Source organism: Misgurnus anguillicaudatus, chromosome 7 (genome assembly GCF_027580225.2).
Source record: "Misgurnus anguillicaudatus chromosome 7, ASM2758022v2, whole genome shotgun sequence".
Classification (NCBI taxonomy): domain Eukaryota; kingdom Metazoa; phylum Chordata; class Actinopteri; order Cypriniformes; family Cobitidae; genus Misgurnus; species Misgurnus anguillicaudatus.
Genome location: NC_073343.2, coordinates 9895325 through 9916303, shown reverse-complemented (window position 1 = coordinate 9916303; position 20979 = coordinate 9895325). Strand labels below are relative to the sequence as shown.

At 35.6% G+C, this 20979-nt stretch overlaps 1 protein-coding gene across 1 annotated transcript; it reads left to right on the top strand.

Annotated features, from left to right (window-relative positions):
- The first annotated feature begins 304 nt into the window (after nucleotides 1–304).
- LOC141365424 (uncharacterized) lies at nucleotides 305–11267 on the top strand. Its single transcript, XM_073870039.1, has 4 exons — nucleotides 305–471; nucleotides 3224–4739; nucleotides 6771–11017; nucleotides 11256–11267. Exons 2-4 carry the CDS (start codon nucleotides 3224–3226, stop codon nucleotides 11265–11267), a joined length of 5775 nt encoding a protein of 1924 aa, XP_073726140.1. The 5' UTR covers nucleotides 305–471.
- Nucleotides 11268–20979: the final 9712 nt, after the last annotated feature.

The window sequence follows — 20979 nt, the reverse complement described above, 5'->3', positions numbered from 1 at the left end:
AAATTAAACCAAAATGTTGATTTAAATATTTTGGGCGGTTTTTTGTGCGTTTGGGCGGGTTTTGGAACACTTTTGGGCTGGAAACCATCAACTCTATCTGGCAACACTGCCTGCGGCTAAAGATGCAGCTCTCTTGCTGACGGGAGCCGGCTCTTCTAGTTCGCTACAAAGAATCGCCTCAGAGCAGGCTCGTTGCAAAGGATTCATCACTACTGCACGCTAGTGATGGCAGTCCGGCTCTTTTCATAGATTCGGCTCTTCTGGCTCGCCTCCCTTAGAAGAGCCGGCTCTTACGGTCTCACCCCTGCCTGCGTCTGAAGATTCGGCTCTGCTCGTTCACTACAAAGAATCAGCTTAAAGCCGGCTCGTTCGCGATCGACCCATCACCACTACTGTACGCATGCGTTGTCGTGGTTGCTGGATAAGCTGTTGTGTCGTGTATTAAAAAGTTGCTGGTGTTCTTAAACAAAGGTAAGTTATGTATTTTATCCAAAGTGATGTAGAGATAATAAATAATAGCAATTGTTATGCAATGCTTTACACGTATACGACGATGAATGTGTGTATTGAGTAGTTTGAAAACTCCGTCGACCAAATAACTGGGGCCTCCGAAATCATACTGAAAGGCTGCTAAAACACCGAATGTTTTGAACAATAACAGTTTTATAGAAAATGTGAGTTTACGGAGAAATGTAATATGCTGCAAGTAAATGGCTGTTTAATACTGTTAGAGATCTGTCGCTGCATTTGATGGTTAAAAGTGTTTTTTCTCCGAGCGAATGCAGCCTCTCCTAGCACGACAACAAAAGTAGAAAATAACGCAGTAAGCGCCAAATAACACCCTGAGACACCGGCGAATGCAATAACTGTAATAAGTCTTATTTATTTACGGCACATAACGAAGTAAGGTAACTGTGAACATTTGAAACTGTAAGGTGACATCTAACTTAACGGGATTTAAAAAGTTTTGTAAATCACGTGTGTAGGAAACCATGTTGTTTTAAAAAGGTTTTTTTTATCTTTTGCTTAGATCACTTGCCCACAACGGCACCAACCTAAACCATTGGTATGTTCTTGTAATTAAATCAGTTAGTGTAGTTAGAGAGAGAGCAAAGAGTACAACTGAATGTATCTGCCTGAATTTACCGGAGTTGAACGCGTGTCACATCACCGAGCAGCAGGTGTCATATTTCATTTATTACTTTCAGACAAGCTGAGGCAGAAAGATGGCTGAAGGCGCGTGCTTACTCCTTTCTGTTATCATGCATACATACTCAGAATAAAAGGTACAAAAGCTGTCACTGGGACGATACCCTTTAAATGGGTCCTAATATTTACCATGTTTGTGGTTTAAGTTGTTCTTTTACGTTTTTGCATAAATTTAAAATAAATACAGATATGGGTACATTTGTACCCATTATATGCACTTTTCACAAAGGTGTATTATTTGAAAGGGTACCACTCCAGTGACAGCTTGTGTAAATTATCTTCTGAGAGTGCACATACAGTAAACAACCTAAAATGGAAATAATAGAGCTATATCATAGGGCAGTTTCCTGACATGGTTTAGAATAATCCAGCACTAGGCCTATTATTATTATTATTATTAAGTAGTTGTTTCAAAGAAACCTTATAAAAAAACATTACTGGTGTGCGTCTTGAGCAAAAACAATGGCACTGATATGTGTTAAGATATATCAGTGTGTTTAAATTAAGACAGATCAAACATACATTTTAGTCTTGTACTAGAATAAGCCCGGTCTAGGAAACTGTCTCTTTATCTCTAAAGCAGAACATAAGACCAGTCTAAAATGAAATCATGTATTTTTAGGGCTTTCAAAAATTTAAATTAATCATGCACATTAAAAAAATACCCCATAACAACATTTGAAATCATTGTGTTTGACTTAGCTTTAGAAAAGAATAATATTTGTTGATAAACATTTACCTTATTACACACCATATAATGGTATGTGTAAACATAATCAATCAACATGTGTATTTTTTGTATATAATGTAATACAAGTGGTGCAGTGTTTAAAAATGAAAAAGAAAAGATTTTAGGATGTTATTTAATAATTATGACAAGACCATCATGTAATATTAGACACTAAAAACTAAAGCGGAGAAGATGAGTACTAATTTTGTGCCTTATATGAACGTAATACATTAAAACCTTGAACGTAGATATAAAAATGAAAACATTTCAGAAGTTTAAATTGTGATTCTGTAAAGCACAAGCAAACATGCTGAAAGAGAAACTACAGGTAGGCTAGCTAGTGGATTATATTACAAACCATCAGGACATCAACATGGCCTTAATTCAATGTATTTGGATTATGGCTGCGCAAAAAATCGCCTGCAATTCTAATGCGTGTCTCATCAGTAAAGATGAAGTAAAACGCCATCATCTGCTTTCAGATGGAGCGGCATTTATTACACAGACCTGTGGTTCACAGAGAAGCTAGCCAAAAGCGCATAGATTATCGGAGTACATTTTTTTTTTTAATTATGAACCCGATTTTGCCTAATTTCTCTGTGAACTACGGCTCTGTGTAGTAAATGTAGTAAATGTTTTTAATTCATTGGTAGAGATGCGTTATATAGCGAAGGGAATTGTCATGCACGTTTCATCAGTGAAGCCGTTTCCTTGTTTAGTATTCTAGTATCCTTTATTGTACAATACTAAAAATTTAGCTTTTAAAGGGTTAGTTCACTTTAAAATGAAAACTCTGTCATCATTTACTCATCCGCATGTTGTTCTAAACCTGTATGAATTTCTTTTTTCTGATGAACACACAAGAAGGTATTTTGAAAAATGATGGTAAACACACAGCAGTAAGTGACCATAGACTTCCATAGTAGGAAAAAATATTTTGGAAGTATTGTGATAAATGAAGACAACATTTTATAAATGATTTTAAGCACACAGTCGACGATATCCAGGAAATTCCATCATATTTTTTTTGTTCCTACTATGGAAGTCTATGGTCACTTCCTGTCTGTGTTTGCCATCATTTCTTAAAAAACCTTCTTTTGTGTTAATCAGAAAAAGAAATTCATACAGGTTAAGAACAACATGAGGATGAGTAAATAATGACAGAATTTCTTTTTAAAGTGAAGTACACCAATGTCAATAAATTAAAACATTGTAAAAAAATGAAGAATATATGCATAATATTTTTGTATTAACAGTTTCTTATTTGTTGTTATGTTTTTGCAGATGCCACGTAAAAAGGGGTTCCGGAGATCTGAGGCGGCTAAGAGGCGCATGGCTGTTGTCAGCCATGTTGAGCCTCTTGTAAAAAGACCCGCATATGAGGTTCAGCCTCCTCTTAAAAAAAGTGCTCCTATACCGACAATTTATTGTCCCAAAACTGCCAATGAGAAAGTCCATGTGACTGCCAAAACTGTCAATGAGAAAGTCCATGTGACTGCCAAAACTGTCAATGAGAAAGTCCATGTGACTGCCAAAACTGTCAATGAGAAAGTCCATGTGACTGCCAAAACTGTCAATGAGAAAGTCCACGCGACTGCCAATAAAACTGTCATTGAAACTGTCATTGAAACTGTCATTGAAACTGTCATTGAAACTGTCATTGAAACTGTCATTGAAACTGTCATTGAGAAAGTCCATGGGACTGCCAATAAAACTGTCATTGAGAAAGTCCATGGGACTGCCAATAAGACTGTCAATGAGAAAGTGCATGTGATTGACAAGGTATCTGCCAATGAAGCTGATAAAGTACTGGATGGAGCAGTTATAAGAGGATCGTTCAGTCAAGACGATATGCGATTTGGTAGTACAAGAAATAAGCAGTGTGCAGCTATCAGTTTAACATCTGTACTTCAGCACTGTGTAAAAAATGTTTTGACATGGCAAACTGCAGATTTGGATAATGTACTGAATAAGGGAAATGACCTTTATGTTGTTTTAAAAAATACAAGGCAAATAGGAAAAGGCCAGTGTGAATACATATTGATTCCAGAACTTCCCAGAACATGTACGTACTGTGACAAATATTTTGAAATAAAGTTTGGTTCATCTTTCGGTGGCTTTACTGATGTTTTTGAGTATGATGCAGAAGTGGGAGATTTTGCAATGCCATTTCATGTAGCAGTGGAGCGATCGCTGCGTGATTTTGATGCTTGTTTGGTAACTATTGCTGCCAATACATGTGCAATTATAAAACAAGGTAATTTGTATGCCATTGTAGATTCACATGCAACCAGTTTCATTAATGGCCAACAATACAGATCTGCAACAAGCTTTGTAGCTTATTACAGCAACATTGATCATGTTATTGGGTATTTCTATGATTTTGCTAATAGGTATGGCAATGCATATATTCCATTTGAGGTAACCGGAATCAAGCCCAGCTTGTGTGACACAAATGCAGGTGCCTTTACAGTCACTAATAGTCAAAGCAGAACAAATGTAAATGGTGTTAAAAGTGCAGCAGATCCAGATAAATTAATGTACCATGACTCAAGACCTGCAGAAGGCATATGCATAAAAGATTGCAATAAGGAACCAAATGCACAGAAATCACTTGGTGATAGTCAATTGAATAATCAAACTGTTATTGCTGCTGTCTCACTGAACACTGAAAGAAAACCACTCAAGGTGATGGATGTTAAAGCAACAGCAACTGGTAAACCCACAGCTGCTAATACAACTTGTAAGTCTAGTCAATGCAGTGCCACAAGCATTACACCCAAGAGCAAACATAAGCTAAGTAAGTGTACAGATGGTAACAGTAAACAAGAGCTATATGTAAGCAAATTGGATAAAGAAAAATTACCTGATAAGAAAAATACACAAGAAAATGTTGATTTGACAAATACACAAGAAAATGTTGATTTGACAGATGTCCTGTTTAATGAGAATGTACTCACAGATGACATCATTATTGGCAATACTATAAATAATGAGTTCAGTTTTAAGCTGTTAACATCTGCAAATCAAGAGGCGTTGTGTGCACGTTTACATTTAACTAATGAAAACCACAGTGTACAAGGTACAAATATAAGTTCTTTAGGGGAACCATGTAAAACAAAGAGCATCAAAGGAGACGGCAACTGCTTTTATAGATGTATAGCACATGCAGTATGTGGCAATGAAGAGAAACACCTGAAAATCAGACGTGAAGTTGTGAAACACCTTAACGCTAACAGTTCTAAATTTATAAGGTATTTAAGAGAAGATTACAGATCGGTTAAAGACTATTTGACACAACGTAAAATGTATTATTCTGGATCGTGGGCCACAGAAATAGACATTTTTTGTACGGCCGATTTGCTGAAAACAAATATTTTTACTTTCAATGATGACAGATGGAATGTACATGCACCAACTGATCAGGTATTTACAGATAATGCTATATATCTGAAGCACTGTAATGAAAATCACTTTGAAATTGTCACGTGTGTTACACATAAAAATCAAATAAATGTTTGTGCAGGAGCATGCAAAGCTGTATGCGGTAATGAAAGCATTACACAGTGTTTACGAAAAAGGAAGTTAAATGACACAGCAGACCAGATCAAATGTAAAAGAGAGCGTGAGAGATACCAAAGCGATAATGCTTTCAGAGAAAGAAAAAAGTTACGTGTAAAATCAAAATACTTTGAAGACACAGAATACAGACATAAAAAGATAGCATTGTCCAAAAGGAAATTTAGTGAAGACATTGGATACAGACAGAAAACAAATAAAATGTCCAAAACTAAATATTGTGCTAATATTAAATACAGACAGAAAAAGATTAAAATGTCTAAAAATAAGTATTGTCATGACACTGAATATAAGGAGAGAAAACTTCAACTCCTTCAAAGTAAATATAAGACTGATATTAACATTTGTGAGTCAATACGTAAAAGATCAAAGGACAAGTATTCCACAGATGTTGATTTTCAAGCATATGTTAGGCAATATTCTCATATCAAATACAAAACCAACAAAGTCTTTAAATCTAACTTATGTGACTATTCTAAGCATAAATATAGCACAAATCCCACTTTTAAAGCCCGTGTTCGTGAATATTCTAAAGATAAATATAGCACAAATCCCACTTTTAAAGCCAGTGTTCGTGAATATTCTAGGGACAAATATAGCACAAATCCTACTTTTAAAGCCAGTGTTCGTGAATATTCTAAAGATAAATATAGCACAAATACCACTTTTAAAGCCAGTGTTCGTGAATATTCTAAGAATAAATATAACACAAATCCCAGTTTCAATGCCAGTGTTCGTGAATATTCTAAGAATAAATATAACACAAATCCCAGTTTCAATGCCAGTGTTCGTGAATATTCTAAGAATAAATATAACACAAATCCCAGTTTCAATGCCAGTGTTCGTGAATATTCTAAGAATAAATATAACACAAATCCCAGTTTCAATGCCAGTGTTCGTGAATATTCTAAGCATAAATATTGCACAAATCCCACTTTTAATTCCAGTGTTCGTGATTATTCTAATAGTAAATATCATAATGATGCAAACTTCCGAATGAGTAAAATACAAAAAGGATGTGAAATTTATGCAAAACAAAGAGAAACACAAAAAAACATTGACGCTACCATTAGTCAGTTTCAACAAGAAGTCAGCAGAGGTCCAGAATGTGTTTGTTGTGTATGTCATCGGCTATTGTTTAGAAAACAAGTTATTGAGTGTAAATTTGATTGCTATGAACAAAAAGGACAGCACATAGCTGATTTAAGTAAAAGATGCATCACACTGAAGTATTTACATGTATGTGACACAGAATGTGAGGATAATTGTAATTTATCTGGTCATTTAGCCTGTAATTTGTGGATATGTTATACATGCCATCGAAAAATCCTTAGAGGACAACTACCTGAAGAGAGTGTTGCCAACAATATGCATTTGGAGGACATTCCTAAAGAATTAAAATGTCTAAACTCATTGGAACAACATCTAATAGCACTCAATATTCCTTTTCTTAAATTGCTATGTCTTCCCAGAGGTGGGCAGAGGGCGTGCCATGGACCTGTTGTCTGTATTCCGGTTAATACTACAAACATGACCAACATACTTCCACGAAATGAATGTGATGATCATATGATAAAAATCAAACTGAAACGAAAATTGACATACAAAGGTCATTATGAATATAAATATGTCCACACCGATCATGTCAGAAATGCTTTAGTATATTTGGTACAAAACAATATGTGGTATAAAGATGTGGAGTTTAATGAGCAGTGGATCAACAACTTGAATGAACCTGACGAGGCTGATGGTAATGAAATGCAGGAAGATAATGTTTCTGATAACAGTGACGATGATAAGGTAGCTGATGATGAATCACATGAAGATCTTACATATATCAAGGAGCAAAGTGGACTTTTGTCAGACACATCACTACAGCCTGTTGACATTGGTTCAGAAATAATTGATCAACATTTTCATGATGTACTAAGTGTAGCACCAGGTGAAGGTAACAGTCCTGTCAGGTTGTTATCAGATGAAACCAATGAGGCTAAGTGCTTCCCATTTCTCTATCCTACTGGTGGTCCAACATTTCACGATGCCAGACCAGAAAAAATCACATTGTCACGATACCTGAATGCACGAATATTAAATGCTGATGGACGTTTTGCTCAGAATTCAGATTTCATTTTTTATGCACAGTATATATCAGAAGTTGAACAAATTCTGTCTAATGTCTCAATTGCATTACGAAAAGGTTTTGAGAAAGGTAGTTTATCAGAGGTGACACCTGATATGCTGACAAATCCGGATTCCTTGCAAAAAATACTTAAGTTTGATGAAGGATATAAGTTTTTAAGACCAGTCAGAGGGACCCCTCCCTATTGGATGTCTACACAGAAAGATCTCTTTGCTTTGATTAGACAACTTGGCATACCAACTTTCTTTGCATCTTTTAGTTCTGCTGATCTGAGATGGCCTGAAATGTTGAACACCATTATTAAACAAGAGGGCAAACAAATGAATTTAGATGAACTTGCCTGGGGTGAGAAATGTGAACTTATACGAAAAAATCCTGTCACTGCAGCAAGAATGTTTGATCACAGATGGCATTGTTTTTTGAAACATGTCATAATGTCACCGGCTGAACCTATTGGTAAAATAAAAGATTATTTTTATCGTGTTGAATTCCAGCAACGTGGTTCTCCTCACGTTCACTGTCTGTTTTGGGTAGAAAATGCTCCAAAGCTTAATGATGATGATGAAGCTAATGATCCTGTGGTTGCTGATTTCATTGACACATTTATCACCTGTGAGACACCGCCAGAACAAGACATTGAACTTTTTGAAACAGTAAACAGTGTGCAGAAGCACAGTACAAGACATTCAAAAACATGTCGCAAGAAAAATACAGTATGTCGTTTTAATTTTCCAAGACCTCCATCTAGCCGTACCTTTATTACAAGAGCATGTAATGCAGACGAGTTTAAAGGGAAAAATGAAGATGACACAGCAAATGCCATTTTACAAAAAATCAAAAATGCTTTAAACTCTGATGTGATGTTTGATTCAACTGATGATTTATTCTCTTCTGTGGGTATTTGTCAGGCTGTCTTTGAAAAAGCATACAACAAATGTTCTAAAAAAAAATCCATTGTCTTGAAACGAAATCCAAAAGATATTTGGGTAAACCAGTATAACAGAGATTTACTGCGTGCTTGGCAAGGAAATATGGATATTCAGTATGTCACAGATGCCTTTTCTGTAGTAGTTTATATATTAAGCTACATCACAAAAGCAGAACAAGAAATGGGACTTTTGCTTCAACGTACGCAAAATGAAGCTATGAATGGAAATCTTGAAGCTAAAGCATCTTTAAAGCAATTGGGAAGTGTGTATTTGCATAATCGCGAAATTTCCTCGCAAGAAGCTGTGTACAGACTGACAGGCATGCATTTAAAGGAATGCTCACGTAAAGTACAATTCATTCCAATAGGACCAAATCCTGTAAAGATGAGTTTGCCTTTGCATGTGCTTAAGAATAGAGTGGAGAAAGAACAGTCTGATGATGAAAGCAGTTTTTGGATGACAAGTTTTGTTGATAGGTACAAGAACAGACCACAGAAACAACCACTACTTAATCTTTGTCTTGCCAGTTTTTGTTCTGAGTACAGAGTTTTGACAAAATCTGAAGTTTTGTCACAAAAACAAAATGCAGAAATTGAAGTTATTAAACTCGATAATAACTGTGGTTATGTGAAACGAAGAACACGAACCGAGCCAGCTGTTGTCAGATATCCGAGATTTTCGCCCACAAAAGATCCAGAAAAATACTATCATTCATTGTTGCAGCTTTTTCTACCACATTATGATGACTGTCACTTGAAGCCAAGCAACTATGAGACATATGAGGAGTACTACAACAGTGGTGTCATAAAAACTAAATCTGGAATGCAAAATGTGAAATTAATTGTTGATTGCAACAGAGAATTGTTTGAAAAGGACTCTGATAAATTAGAGCGAGCTAAACAGCTTTTGGAGCAGGATATAGATTTAGAGGATGCTTGGGCTGCAATATGTCCTGAAACTGAAAGAGAACGTCACGAATGTATGGAACTGATGCAGAATAAAGTACTGCCTGATGAAGATAACACTCAAAACCTTATTCCAGATCTTACAGGAAACCAACAAACTATTTCTACTGTAGAAACAAACCATACCACACTGCCTAGAAATGAAGCGTTACATTTACTGCGATCACTAAATGAGGAACAATCTGACATATTCTATAAAGTCCGTCAGTGGTGTTTACAAAAAGTACTTGGACAAAACCCTGAACCAATCAGATTATTTATCACTGGTGGAGCAGGCACAGGAAAAAGTCATTTAATTAAGGCAATACACTATGAATCTTGCAGACTGTTATCTCAGCTGTCTGAAAATCCTAATGATGTTACTGTGCTTTTGACAGCTTCGACAGGAGTAGCAGCCTTTAATGTTGGTGCTTCAACTATTCATAATACATTTTCAATTGGTGCAAATGTCAGATTGCCATATCAACCGCTTAGTGATGACAAAATAAATTCTTTACGTATCAAAATGTGTAACCTGCAAATTTTAATTATTGATGAAGTCTCTATGGTTGACCATCGTCTGTTGTCATACATTCATGGAAGGCTGCGGCAAATAAAACAAACTGGTGATTACTCTCTATTTGGAAAAGTCAGCATTATTGCTGTGGGTGATTTCTATCAGTTACCACCTGTGAAAGGAACTGCTCTTTATGCTGATTCAAAAGGAGTCAACCTATGGGAAAACAACTTTGAGCTTGCTGAATTAACTAAAGTTGTTAGACAGCAAGATGCATCTTTTGCTGGAATGTTAAATCGCCTGAGAGTGCATAAGAAAAGTGAAGATCTTACCACTACTGATATTGCTGTGTTGAAAAAATGTGAAACCGGGGAGAGATGTAATGACCTTCACATATTTGCGACAAATAGCGAGGTTGATAAATACAACATTGAAAGACTACACGAGTGTTGTCCAGATGCAATTAGTATAAATGCTCAGGATTATATCAGAAACTCAAAAACTGGAAGAATGGAACGTAAAGTTGGATATCACTCTACAGTTTTCAACTCATGTCTATCTAAATGCATTTCCCTGGGTGTTGGTGCAAGGGTTATGTTAAAGAAAAATATTGATGTTGCTGACGGTCTTGTCAATGGAGCTTTTGGTACAGTTGTCCACATAAGTGAAAGTCAGAAAAAAGGTGAAGATAATGACGATTTCCCATCAGCTATTCATGTGGAGTTTGATAATCCAATTGTTGGGAAAATTCAAAGATGCAAAAAACGTTACATGCCTTTTCCAAATTCAACTGTTATTGAAGTACAAGAAGACCAGGTCACAAATGCTGGTGGCATAAGACGGCAATTTCCACTCAGATTAGCATGGGCTTGTACAGTTCACAAAGTACAAGGACTCACGGTAGATAAAGCTGTCGTTTCACTTAATAAAATCTTTACAGCAGGACAAGCATATGTTGCTTTAAGCCGTGTAAGGTCTCTTAGTGGATTAATCATTGAGGACTTTAAAGAATCTGTCATATTTTGTAATGAAAATATTGAGCTGTCGTTGAAAGATATGACAAAAATAAATTTGGATAAGTACAGTTTTAGTAAATCCTTTGGTATGTTTAGAATAGCACTGCTCAATGTGCAAAGTCTAAAAGCTCACTTTCAGGATGTCCTGTCCCATACAGTTCTGATAAACGCTGATTGTATTTGTTTGACAGAAACATGGCTAAAAGTTAATGACCAAGAACCACAGATACCAGGATATGTGTTCTCACACAACCCAAGATCTAAGTGTTATGACAACAGCACTGCACTTTATACTGAATTAAAACATCAGAGAGGAGGTGGTGTTGGATTGTATTGTTCTGAGAACATTGAGTGTGATTTGTTTATTCCTGAATGCTCCAACTTAGAATGCTTATACTTTGTAATTCCATGTGTCAATTTGACTGCAGCACTTTTGTATAGACCTAATTCTTATAATCCTGATTTGTTTCGACAGCAGTTATTACTTGTTATTGATGAAATGGAGAAGCATCCAGGACCGAAAATAATCATGGGAGATTTTAATGAAGATGTTTTTACTTCATCCACAATTGTAAAATTAATGCAACAACATGGATACAGTCAACAGGTACAAACTCCAACTACAGAAAAGGGTACATTAATAGACCATGTGTACACAAAAGACATTAAATGTATACATGTTGAGGTTGCACAAACTTACTACAGCTTCCATCAGGCTATACTTATGTCACTGTTGTAATAGTACATATAAATACTCCGCTGGCCATTGGGGGGGGGGGTTAGGGAGGAAACAATCACAGCGGCTCCCTGGGTAAGGGCACATAAGGGGAGGGGACACTGGGTGGGAGGTGACAGGGGTTGGTGTATGACAGTTATTTAACAGTACTGTTTGTTTCAGCAGTCCTTTGCTTGTTTTATTTATTTATTTATTTATTTACATTTATTTGTGTTTTTCTTTGTAATCTGCTGCGTTTTGCAAGTTTTAGTTCTTATTACAACCACACCTATTTTCTACATTTATTGCATTTTAAACAGAGTTCAATAATTTTTTTATTTTTGTTTTATACAAGCCAAACATCATCTTGATTTTATGTACAAAAATGCTTCTTAACCACTGTTAAACAATTACATGTGACTCAATGACGTCTAACAAAAATGAACAAAAATGAATATTTCAGCCAATATTTTAAGGCCACACATGACTAAATGACTGAGATAACTACTGTTGGTGATTGAAGAATCGTACTTTGAAACTTAAGGTTAGTATTCTTCATATTTTTTATGATTCACATGCTCATCATTAATTTTTTACTGAATAATCATTACTTACTTTTTATGTTTTAGAATGTATATGCCGAAACCACAGCTCAACCTTTACCTAGTGGTTGAAAAAATTGAATTGTCATCTTAAAGTTTACATGAAACAACAACATCATCTATCTTCAACTGATGTACACCAGAATACAGCAAAAAGAAGACTGTGCATCAGAAATACATTTACCATTTTACATAAAGTAAGTGCATTTTTATTCATAATTTTGTAATTTAAATTTGTTTAGCCTTTATATCTTTCACTTCAAAATACAAAACACCATAATAATATGTTTTCTTTTATTGTAGAAACATGTACTATGGTGAACACAACCTGCATCAAGTTGACACTTACCATTTTACAAACAGTAGGTGTATTTTTATTCATAATTTTGTTATATAAATTTGTTTAGCCTTTATATCTTTCACTTCAAAATACATAACACCATATTAATATGTTTTCTTTTATTGTAGAAACATGTACTATGGTGAACACAACCTGCATCAAGTTGACACTTACCATTTTACAAACAGTAGGTGTATTTTTATTCATAATTTTGTTATATAAATTTGTTTAGCCTTTATATCTTTCACTTCAAAATACATAACACCATATTAATATGTTTTCTTTTATTGTAGAAACATGTACTATGGTGAACACAACACTGCATCAAGTTGACACTTACCATTTTACAAACAGTAGGTGTATTTTTATTCATAATTTTGTTATATAAACTTGTTTAGCCTTTATATCTTTCACTTCAAAATACAAAGCACCATAATAATATGCTTTATTTTATTGCAGAAACATGTACTATGGTGAACACAACACTGCATCAAGTTGACACTTACCATTTTACAAACAGTAGGTGTATTTTTATTCATAATTTTGTTATATAAATTGGTTTAGCCTTTATATCTTTCACTTCAAAATACATAACACCATAATAATATGCTTTATTTTATTGCAGAAACATGTACTATGGTGAACACAACACTACATCAAGTTGACACTTACCATTTTACAAACAGTAGGTGTATTTTTATTCAGAATCTTGTTATATAAATTTGTTTTGCCTTTATATTTTTACTTCATCTAAACAAATAATAACATAATAATTTGCTTTCTTTTATTGCAAAGAGATGTACTATGGTGAACACAACACTACATCGGGATGACTTCCTTTTTAATGTCATTCACATCAACTGTCGTTACAACACAACGGATCTACCAATCAACATTTATTCATCTTCAACAGTACTTATCTCAGTCATTTATTCATGTGTGGTGATGGAATAAGCATGTACATTAACACTTAAGGTTAGTATTTTTTATTCCGTTTTTTTATTAATTATATATGTGTTTTCTCATCTTTTTAATTACTACATAATCTTTTTATACTTTTTATGTTTTAGAATGTATATGATGACACCACAGCTGAACATTCATCTTATGGTTGACTACAGTCAATTTTCACATGTTCTTGTTTAAATTAAACAATCACATCTCATCATTTTTTTCATTGGATGTCCACCACACCAAAATACAACAAAAAGAACATTGGACATCAGTTATAAAATTACCATGCTACATGGAGTAAGTGCATTTTATTCATAATTTTTTATGTACAATTATTTATATTTTTCTCTTCATCAAAGCAAATAATAACATAACATTTTTGAACTTTTTTTATTGCAGGAAGGTGTGCTATGTTGGACACAACACTACATCAGTATGACACACAGTAGTCATCCTGGTCATCCATGCTATTCCTTTTGAATGTCCAGAGCTGGTTACAACAAGACAGGACTACCAAGCCTAATTAATTCAACATTTTCTATCACATTATGAAGAACTATTTCTTTAGGATTACAAGAAAGACATGATATAGCATCATGCAGATATGTTGTTTATTGACACTTTATTTTTATTTTTTATTTTGAGAATGTATATTAATTTCACAACAAATACAATGGGTGTGGTTGTGCATATCAAGCAAAGGACTGCTGTAGTTCCTAAAACTTTATAGTAGGGCTGGGTATTGTTAGGAATTTCACAATTCGATTAAATTTCGATTCTTGAGGCTTCGATTCGATTCAATTCAATATTGCTTTACTTGCTTCGATATCGATTCAATAATAAGTAAATACACAAGCAATTAAGTACCTGAGTATATTTTTAAATAATGTGTGTAGTATTACTAATGTTTGATCACGTTGATGGTGAAGGCTTGAAAGAAGTGCTGCTGTTTGCCATCTTTGATCTTTCTGTTTTGATAAAGCGCGTCTTGTACAACGCTGAACGCTCTCATTAGAGTGTTGCCCACAGCGGCGCCAGTTGCCGTGGGGGCTGAATCGATTCATCGAATTTGATGAATCGATATTGAATTGAGAAACAAATAATTGCATTGCATTGATGAATCGATATTTTTACCCAGCCCTACTTTATAGTTTACACCAGGGATCTCAAAAGTGGGAGCCGTTAACCCCTGGAGGCTCTAAATGTTTAGCCAGAGAATCTGTTAAATAATCTGTTTTATATAATTGCCTTGCATTATTAAGAAGGGCAATCTAAGAACAATGTGGGTCTTGCTATTTTTGAATTTATTAAAACATTTAAGATAATTTAAACAGTATAACTGTCAAATTAAATGTAATTTTAACTAAACAAACATCTAAATAACCTCTTAAATTTAATTACTTTAAAATAAGACTAAAATATGCTTTAATGTAAGAATATGCTTAGTAACTGTCATTTTAAGAGGTCTTTGTAAATTTGTCTACCTTATAAGGGGAACATGGGCTCAAAACATTCGAGAACCCCTTGTTTACACTTGATTAAAATTGAACCATAAACATTATATGTCCAAATATATCATATCTGTGGATCATTTCACCTCCGTAATATTAAGTATTTGCACATGACACATGAATTTATTTTGTAAACACTGTATTAATTATTAAACATTTTATTATTACAGCTTTTTTCTTCCCAGTGTTCTTCTTATCATTACTTTAAATTTATTGACTGCTTTGTATACCAGAAACTGAAGGGAACAACTATTGAAATGGCAGACAAAATAAATATTTCATGAGTAAGAAGGAAATACAGTTATTTTACATATTTTCCCACCAGTAGGTGGCTCTGAGATGACACTATGCATCTACCCTAAAATCTGACCTGTGATTATACAATTCAAGCATCTTAAGTATACACTAAATATATAGACTCATATTCATTTTAATCTTTACTAGACACATTTTATATCTATTTAGATAACATGTATGCTCTATGTCAATTTTTCATTTAATACCTTTCTTATTTAGTATTACACATTGTACTTACATTTCTATGATTTCATTGGTACACTTGACCACTAGTGGATGATGGTTTCTAACTCAAAAATTGACCAAAAGGTGGGACAATTAAAGGCGGAGTCCACGATGTTTGAAAAACGCGTTGGAAAAGGAGACGGGCCGACTACCAAAACACACTTATAGCCAATCAAATCAAATCAAATGCCGGTTTGCGTATGTATGGGGCGGGTCTATCAACAGAAGGTACAGATTCTATTGTGGTAGGGGCGTGTTTGTTTAGGTGATTTCAAATATCAACACTGGCTTTCAAACATCATGGACTCCGCCTTTAAAAAAGAAGAAAAAAATATCCTGATTTTATGATGTCATAACACCCACCTCTTAACCACTAGAGGGCGCTGGCCGAAACAATAGATGGTGACTGATGTCATGACACTGATGACACCCACCAAATTTGGTGTAAATACGATAAAGAGATGCAGATATATAAGCTCAAATCTCTTGACCACTAGGGGGCGATGAAAAGTTTACAAGTGCTCTCAGAACCATACCAAGTTTCATAACAATACGCAATTGTGTTTATGAAATACTTGAACTTAAAGAAAAAATCAAGCCGAACATGGCAAAAAATGATTCCTACGTGATAACTGTCATGATTTAAGATCTATGTTTGTATTAGTTTTAGAAAAAATAGCAATTTTTGTATCTTGAGACCACAAGGTGGCGCTGTGCCAAAACAATAGATGATGCCTCAGGTCATGAATGTGATGACACATACCAAATTTAGTGTAAATGCAATAAAGCGATACAGAGATATAGCCTTAAATGACTTGACCACTAGGGGGCACTGACCAAACAATAAATTGTGACTCAGGTCTTGATTGTGATGACACCCACCAAATTTGGTGTAAATACGATAAAGAGATGCAGAGATATAGCTTCAAATTTCTTGACCACTAGGGGGCGCTGAAAAGTTTACAAGTCCTCCCAGAACATGTTGCTGATGAACCATACCAAGTTTCATAACAATACGCAATTGCGTTTCTGAAATACTTGAACTTAGAGAAAAAATTCAAAATGGCCGACACACAAAACGGCCGACCAAAAACCATTTGGTATCATTTGACTCGGCATGCCTCACGAAATCTAACAAGACCAGTCTCATAATTTTACATTCAAGTTTGCAGTAGTTATAAGCAAAAATAGACATTTTTTATATCTCGTGACCAGTAGGGGGCAGTGTGACGAAATGGTACATGCACCCTTAGGTCATCACTGTTATGACATATACCAAGTCTCATATTAATACACAAAAGTTTTGCGAAGATACAGGCTCAAACACATTTTGGCGTGCTCGCCCTCGCATTCTTTGATGCGTTATACGACAACGGATAGGTCTACTGAAAAGCTTTTGATAACTTTTTGTCTGGATTGTCTCTAGATGATGCATACCAAAAATCAAGCCAGTCAAACAAGCGCTCTAGGAGGAGTTCGAAAAAGTAAGTGTTCAATATAATTCAAAATGGCCGACAGGAAGTAGGTTTGACTCTAACATATTTGGTACAGTCGGACTCGGCACGAGCCAAGAAATCAATAGAGTGAAGTCTCATGTCAGTGTGGCAATTTATTCAAATGATATAAAGATTTTAAACAATTTCTTTACATATCCTGACCACTAGGTGGCGCCGTCCTAAAGATTTATAGGTGCGCTCAGAACATGTCACTGATGAACCATGCCAAATTTCGTAGCGATACGCCATTCTGTTTGTGAAATACTGAACTTAATGAGAAAATTCAAAATGGCCGACACCCAAAATGGCCGACCGAAAACCGTTTGGTATCGTTTGACTCGACATGCCTCAAGGAATCTAACAAGACCACCTTCATGATTTTAGACTCAAGTTTGAAGTAGTTATAAGCGAAAATAAGCATTTATGGAGTCTCGTGACCACTAGGTGGCGCTGTGACGAAACGTTGCAGGCACCTTCAGGTCAAGACTGTAATGACTTATACCAAGTTTTGTGTCGATACACCAAAGTGTTGCGAAGATACGGCCTCATGTCCGTTTTGGCGTGCTCGCCGCCGTATATGTTGTTACGGTATATGAGAACGCATTGGTCTATCAAAAAGCTTTTGATAACTTTTTGTCAGGGGTGTCTCTAGATGCTAGATACCAAAGGACAAGCAAATCGGACAAACGCTCTAGGAGGAGTTCGAAAAAGTAGGTTTTACGGAAAATTCAAAATGGCGGAAAGATGTGCATGACACAAATGACATCAATGTGTGCATTTGAATCATCATGAGCCAAGGATTCAGAGGAAACAAGAATTTAGTTTCTAGGACTCATGGGTCAGAAGTTATGAGCATGAACATAAGTGGATTTTTGGACTGTTGGTGGCGCTAGAGGGTTTGAGTCAGACACACCAAAGTTGCTATAGTAACTTCTGAGACTGTCCTCTACATGTGTGCCAAATTTCATAACTTTCCTATGTACGGTTCTATGGGCTGCCATTGACTTTCGGCGGAAGAACTAGGAAGAAAAATAATAATAATAAATATAGCTGCAAGCAGCAATACCGGGGTCAAGCCGAAAAGGGCACAAAAGGATGTAAAATTGAGATTGGATAAGCAGATTGAAGAACCTAGGTAAACCTAATAATTTTAGATGAAAAAACAAAAAAGTTATCAACAAAAATAATCTAAGTTCTTGTCTACTGCAATCGTCTTTCTGTTATTGACAAGCATGGAACATTAGAGCACTGAAGGACACGTGAGTGGTGTTTGCAGTGGCAAAACATGGGTCACATCATGTTATAACAAGTTTAATTAGTCAAAAGAGACCATCCCCGTGTCTCTACAATGTTCTGATGCAGAGATATAGCTTTTGCAAAAATGGTTGATAAGGTATTCTCAATGGTTGCTAGGGAGTGAATTGGTAACCACCAGTGATTATAGTCAAAGCCATGAAAGGAATAATCCATGATGACTCATGGTTTTAGATATGTTGTTGCAGTAGTTTTAGGCAAAAATACCATATTTTATCTCAAAACCAGTAGGTGGCGCAATGACAAAATTGTGCATATAACATCAGGTCATGATTGTGTTACATCTAGCTAGTTTTATGACTATACACTTTAGTTTAATTAAGAAACAGTTGTATGACCATAGGGCTGGCTTGTTATCAAATGTTTTGTTCAATTATAAGGCCATCCAGTGGTGAAAGCATACAATTTTTTTTTGTGTAGCCTCAGAATGTGCTCATACATCAGCGTATCAAATCTGGTGAAAAAATCTCTTTTCGTTACGAAGTTACAACCATTTATGTGTAAAAAACTCAAAATTTAAAGGTAATTTTTCGTTTTTTGCAATTTTAGGCCATTTCTGATGAAAATTTTAATATAACGCCAATGGAACTTTTTGTTCAGAAGGTAAGGTTAGTTTCTTCCTATGGTGTTTTCGAGTCGATCGGAAAAACGTTCGCGGAGATATTCGCGCGTGTTTTTTAAGTGCTGTTTTGCTGCGCAGGGCTAACCGTAAGGCGAAATCTGGCATGTGTGGTATCGTTGGACTCGGCGACTACTCAGGACTCCTAAAACTCAAATGCCGTCAAAATACGTTGATCACAACCAAAGTTATAGGTCTATAAATCATTTGTCTGGCCCCTAGGTGGCGCTGTGACAAAACTGTGCATGCACCATCAGTTCCTGACTGGCATGACAAATACCAAGTGTCGTGACAATAGGCCTAAGTTTGACGAAGATACAGCCTTAAATCAGTTTTTTTGCGCTCTATGTAAAATTCGTTAAGGTGGTATACGACAACGGATTGCTGTATCGAAATTCTTTTGATAACTTTTTGCCATGAGTGTCTCAAGATGATACATACCAATTTTCGTGGCAATCGGACAAAATCTCTAGGACGAGTTCGAAAAAGTAGTTTTTTTTAATAATTCAAAATGGCGGAAAAATTTTCATGACGGAAAATGACATCATAGGGTCCAATCGAATCGTCTTGAGCCAGGGAATCAGAGGAAACAAGAATTTTATTTCTAGGACTTATGGATCAGAAGTTATAAGCAAAAACATAAGTGCAACTTTGGACTGTTGGTGGCGCTAGCGGTTTAGAGATAGAGACTCCAAATTTGCTATGGGGACACATTGGACTGTCCTTTATCAGTGTGCAAAATTTCATAACTTTCCTACGTACGGTTCTATGGGCTGCCATAGACCGCAATGGCGGAAGAAGAAAAATTTACTAACAGAAACAATTGCCAATATAGCTGCAAGCAGCGATACCGGGGTCAAGCCAAACATGGCAAAAAATGATTCATACGTGATGACTGTCATAATTTAAGATCTAAGTTTGCATTAGTTTTATGAAAAAATAGCAATTTTTTGTATCTTGAGACCACTAGGTGGCGCTTTGCCGAAACAATAGATGGTGCCTCAGGTCATGACTGTGATGACACATACCAAATTTAGTGTAAATACAATAAAGCGATACGGAGATATAGCCTTAAATGACTTGACCACTAGGGGGCACTGACCAAACAATAAATTGTGACTCAGGTCTTGATTGTGATGACACCCACCAAATTTGGTGTAAATACAATAAAGCGATACGGAGATATAGCCTTAAATGACTTGACCACTAGGGGGCACTGACCAAATAATAAATTATGACTCAGGTCTTGATTGTGATGACACCCACCAAATTTGGTGTAAATACAATAAAGAGATGCAGAGATATAGCCTTAAATGACTTGACCACTAGGGGGCACTGACCAAAAAATAAATTGTGACTCAGGTCTTGATTGTGATGACACCCACCAAATTTGGTGTAAATACAATAAAGAGATGCAGAGATATAGCCTTAAATAACTTGACCACTAGGGGGCACTGACCAAAAAATAAATTGTGACTCAGGTCTTGATTGTGATGACACCCACCAAATTTGGTGTAAATTCGATAAAGAGATGCAGAGATATAGCTTCAAATCTCTTGACCACTAGGGGGCACCGGAAAGTTTACAAGTCCTCCCAGAACATGTTGCTGATGAACCATACCAAGTTTCATAACAATACGTAATTGCGTTTCTGAAATACTTGAACTTAAAGAAAAATTCAAAATGGCCGACACACAAAATGGCCGACCAAAAACCATTTGGTATTGTTTGACTCGGCATGCCTCACGAAATCTAACAAGACCACTCTCATAATTTTACATTCAAGTTTGCAGTAGTTATAAGCAAAAATAGACATTTTTTATATCTCGTGACCAGTAGGGG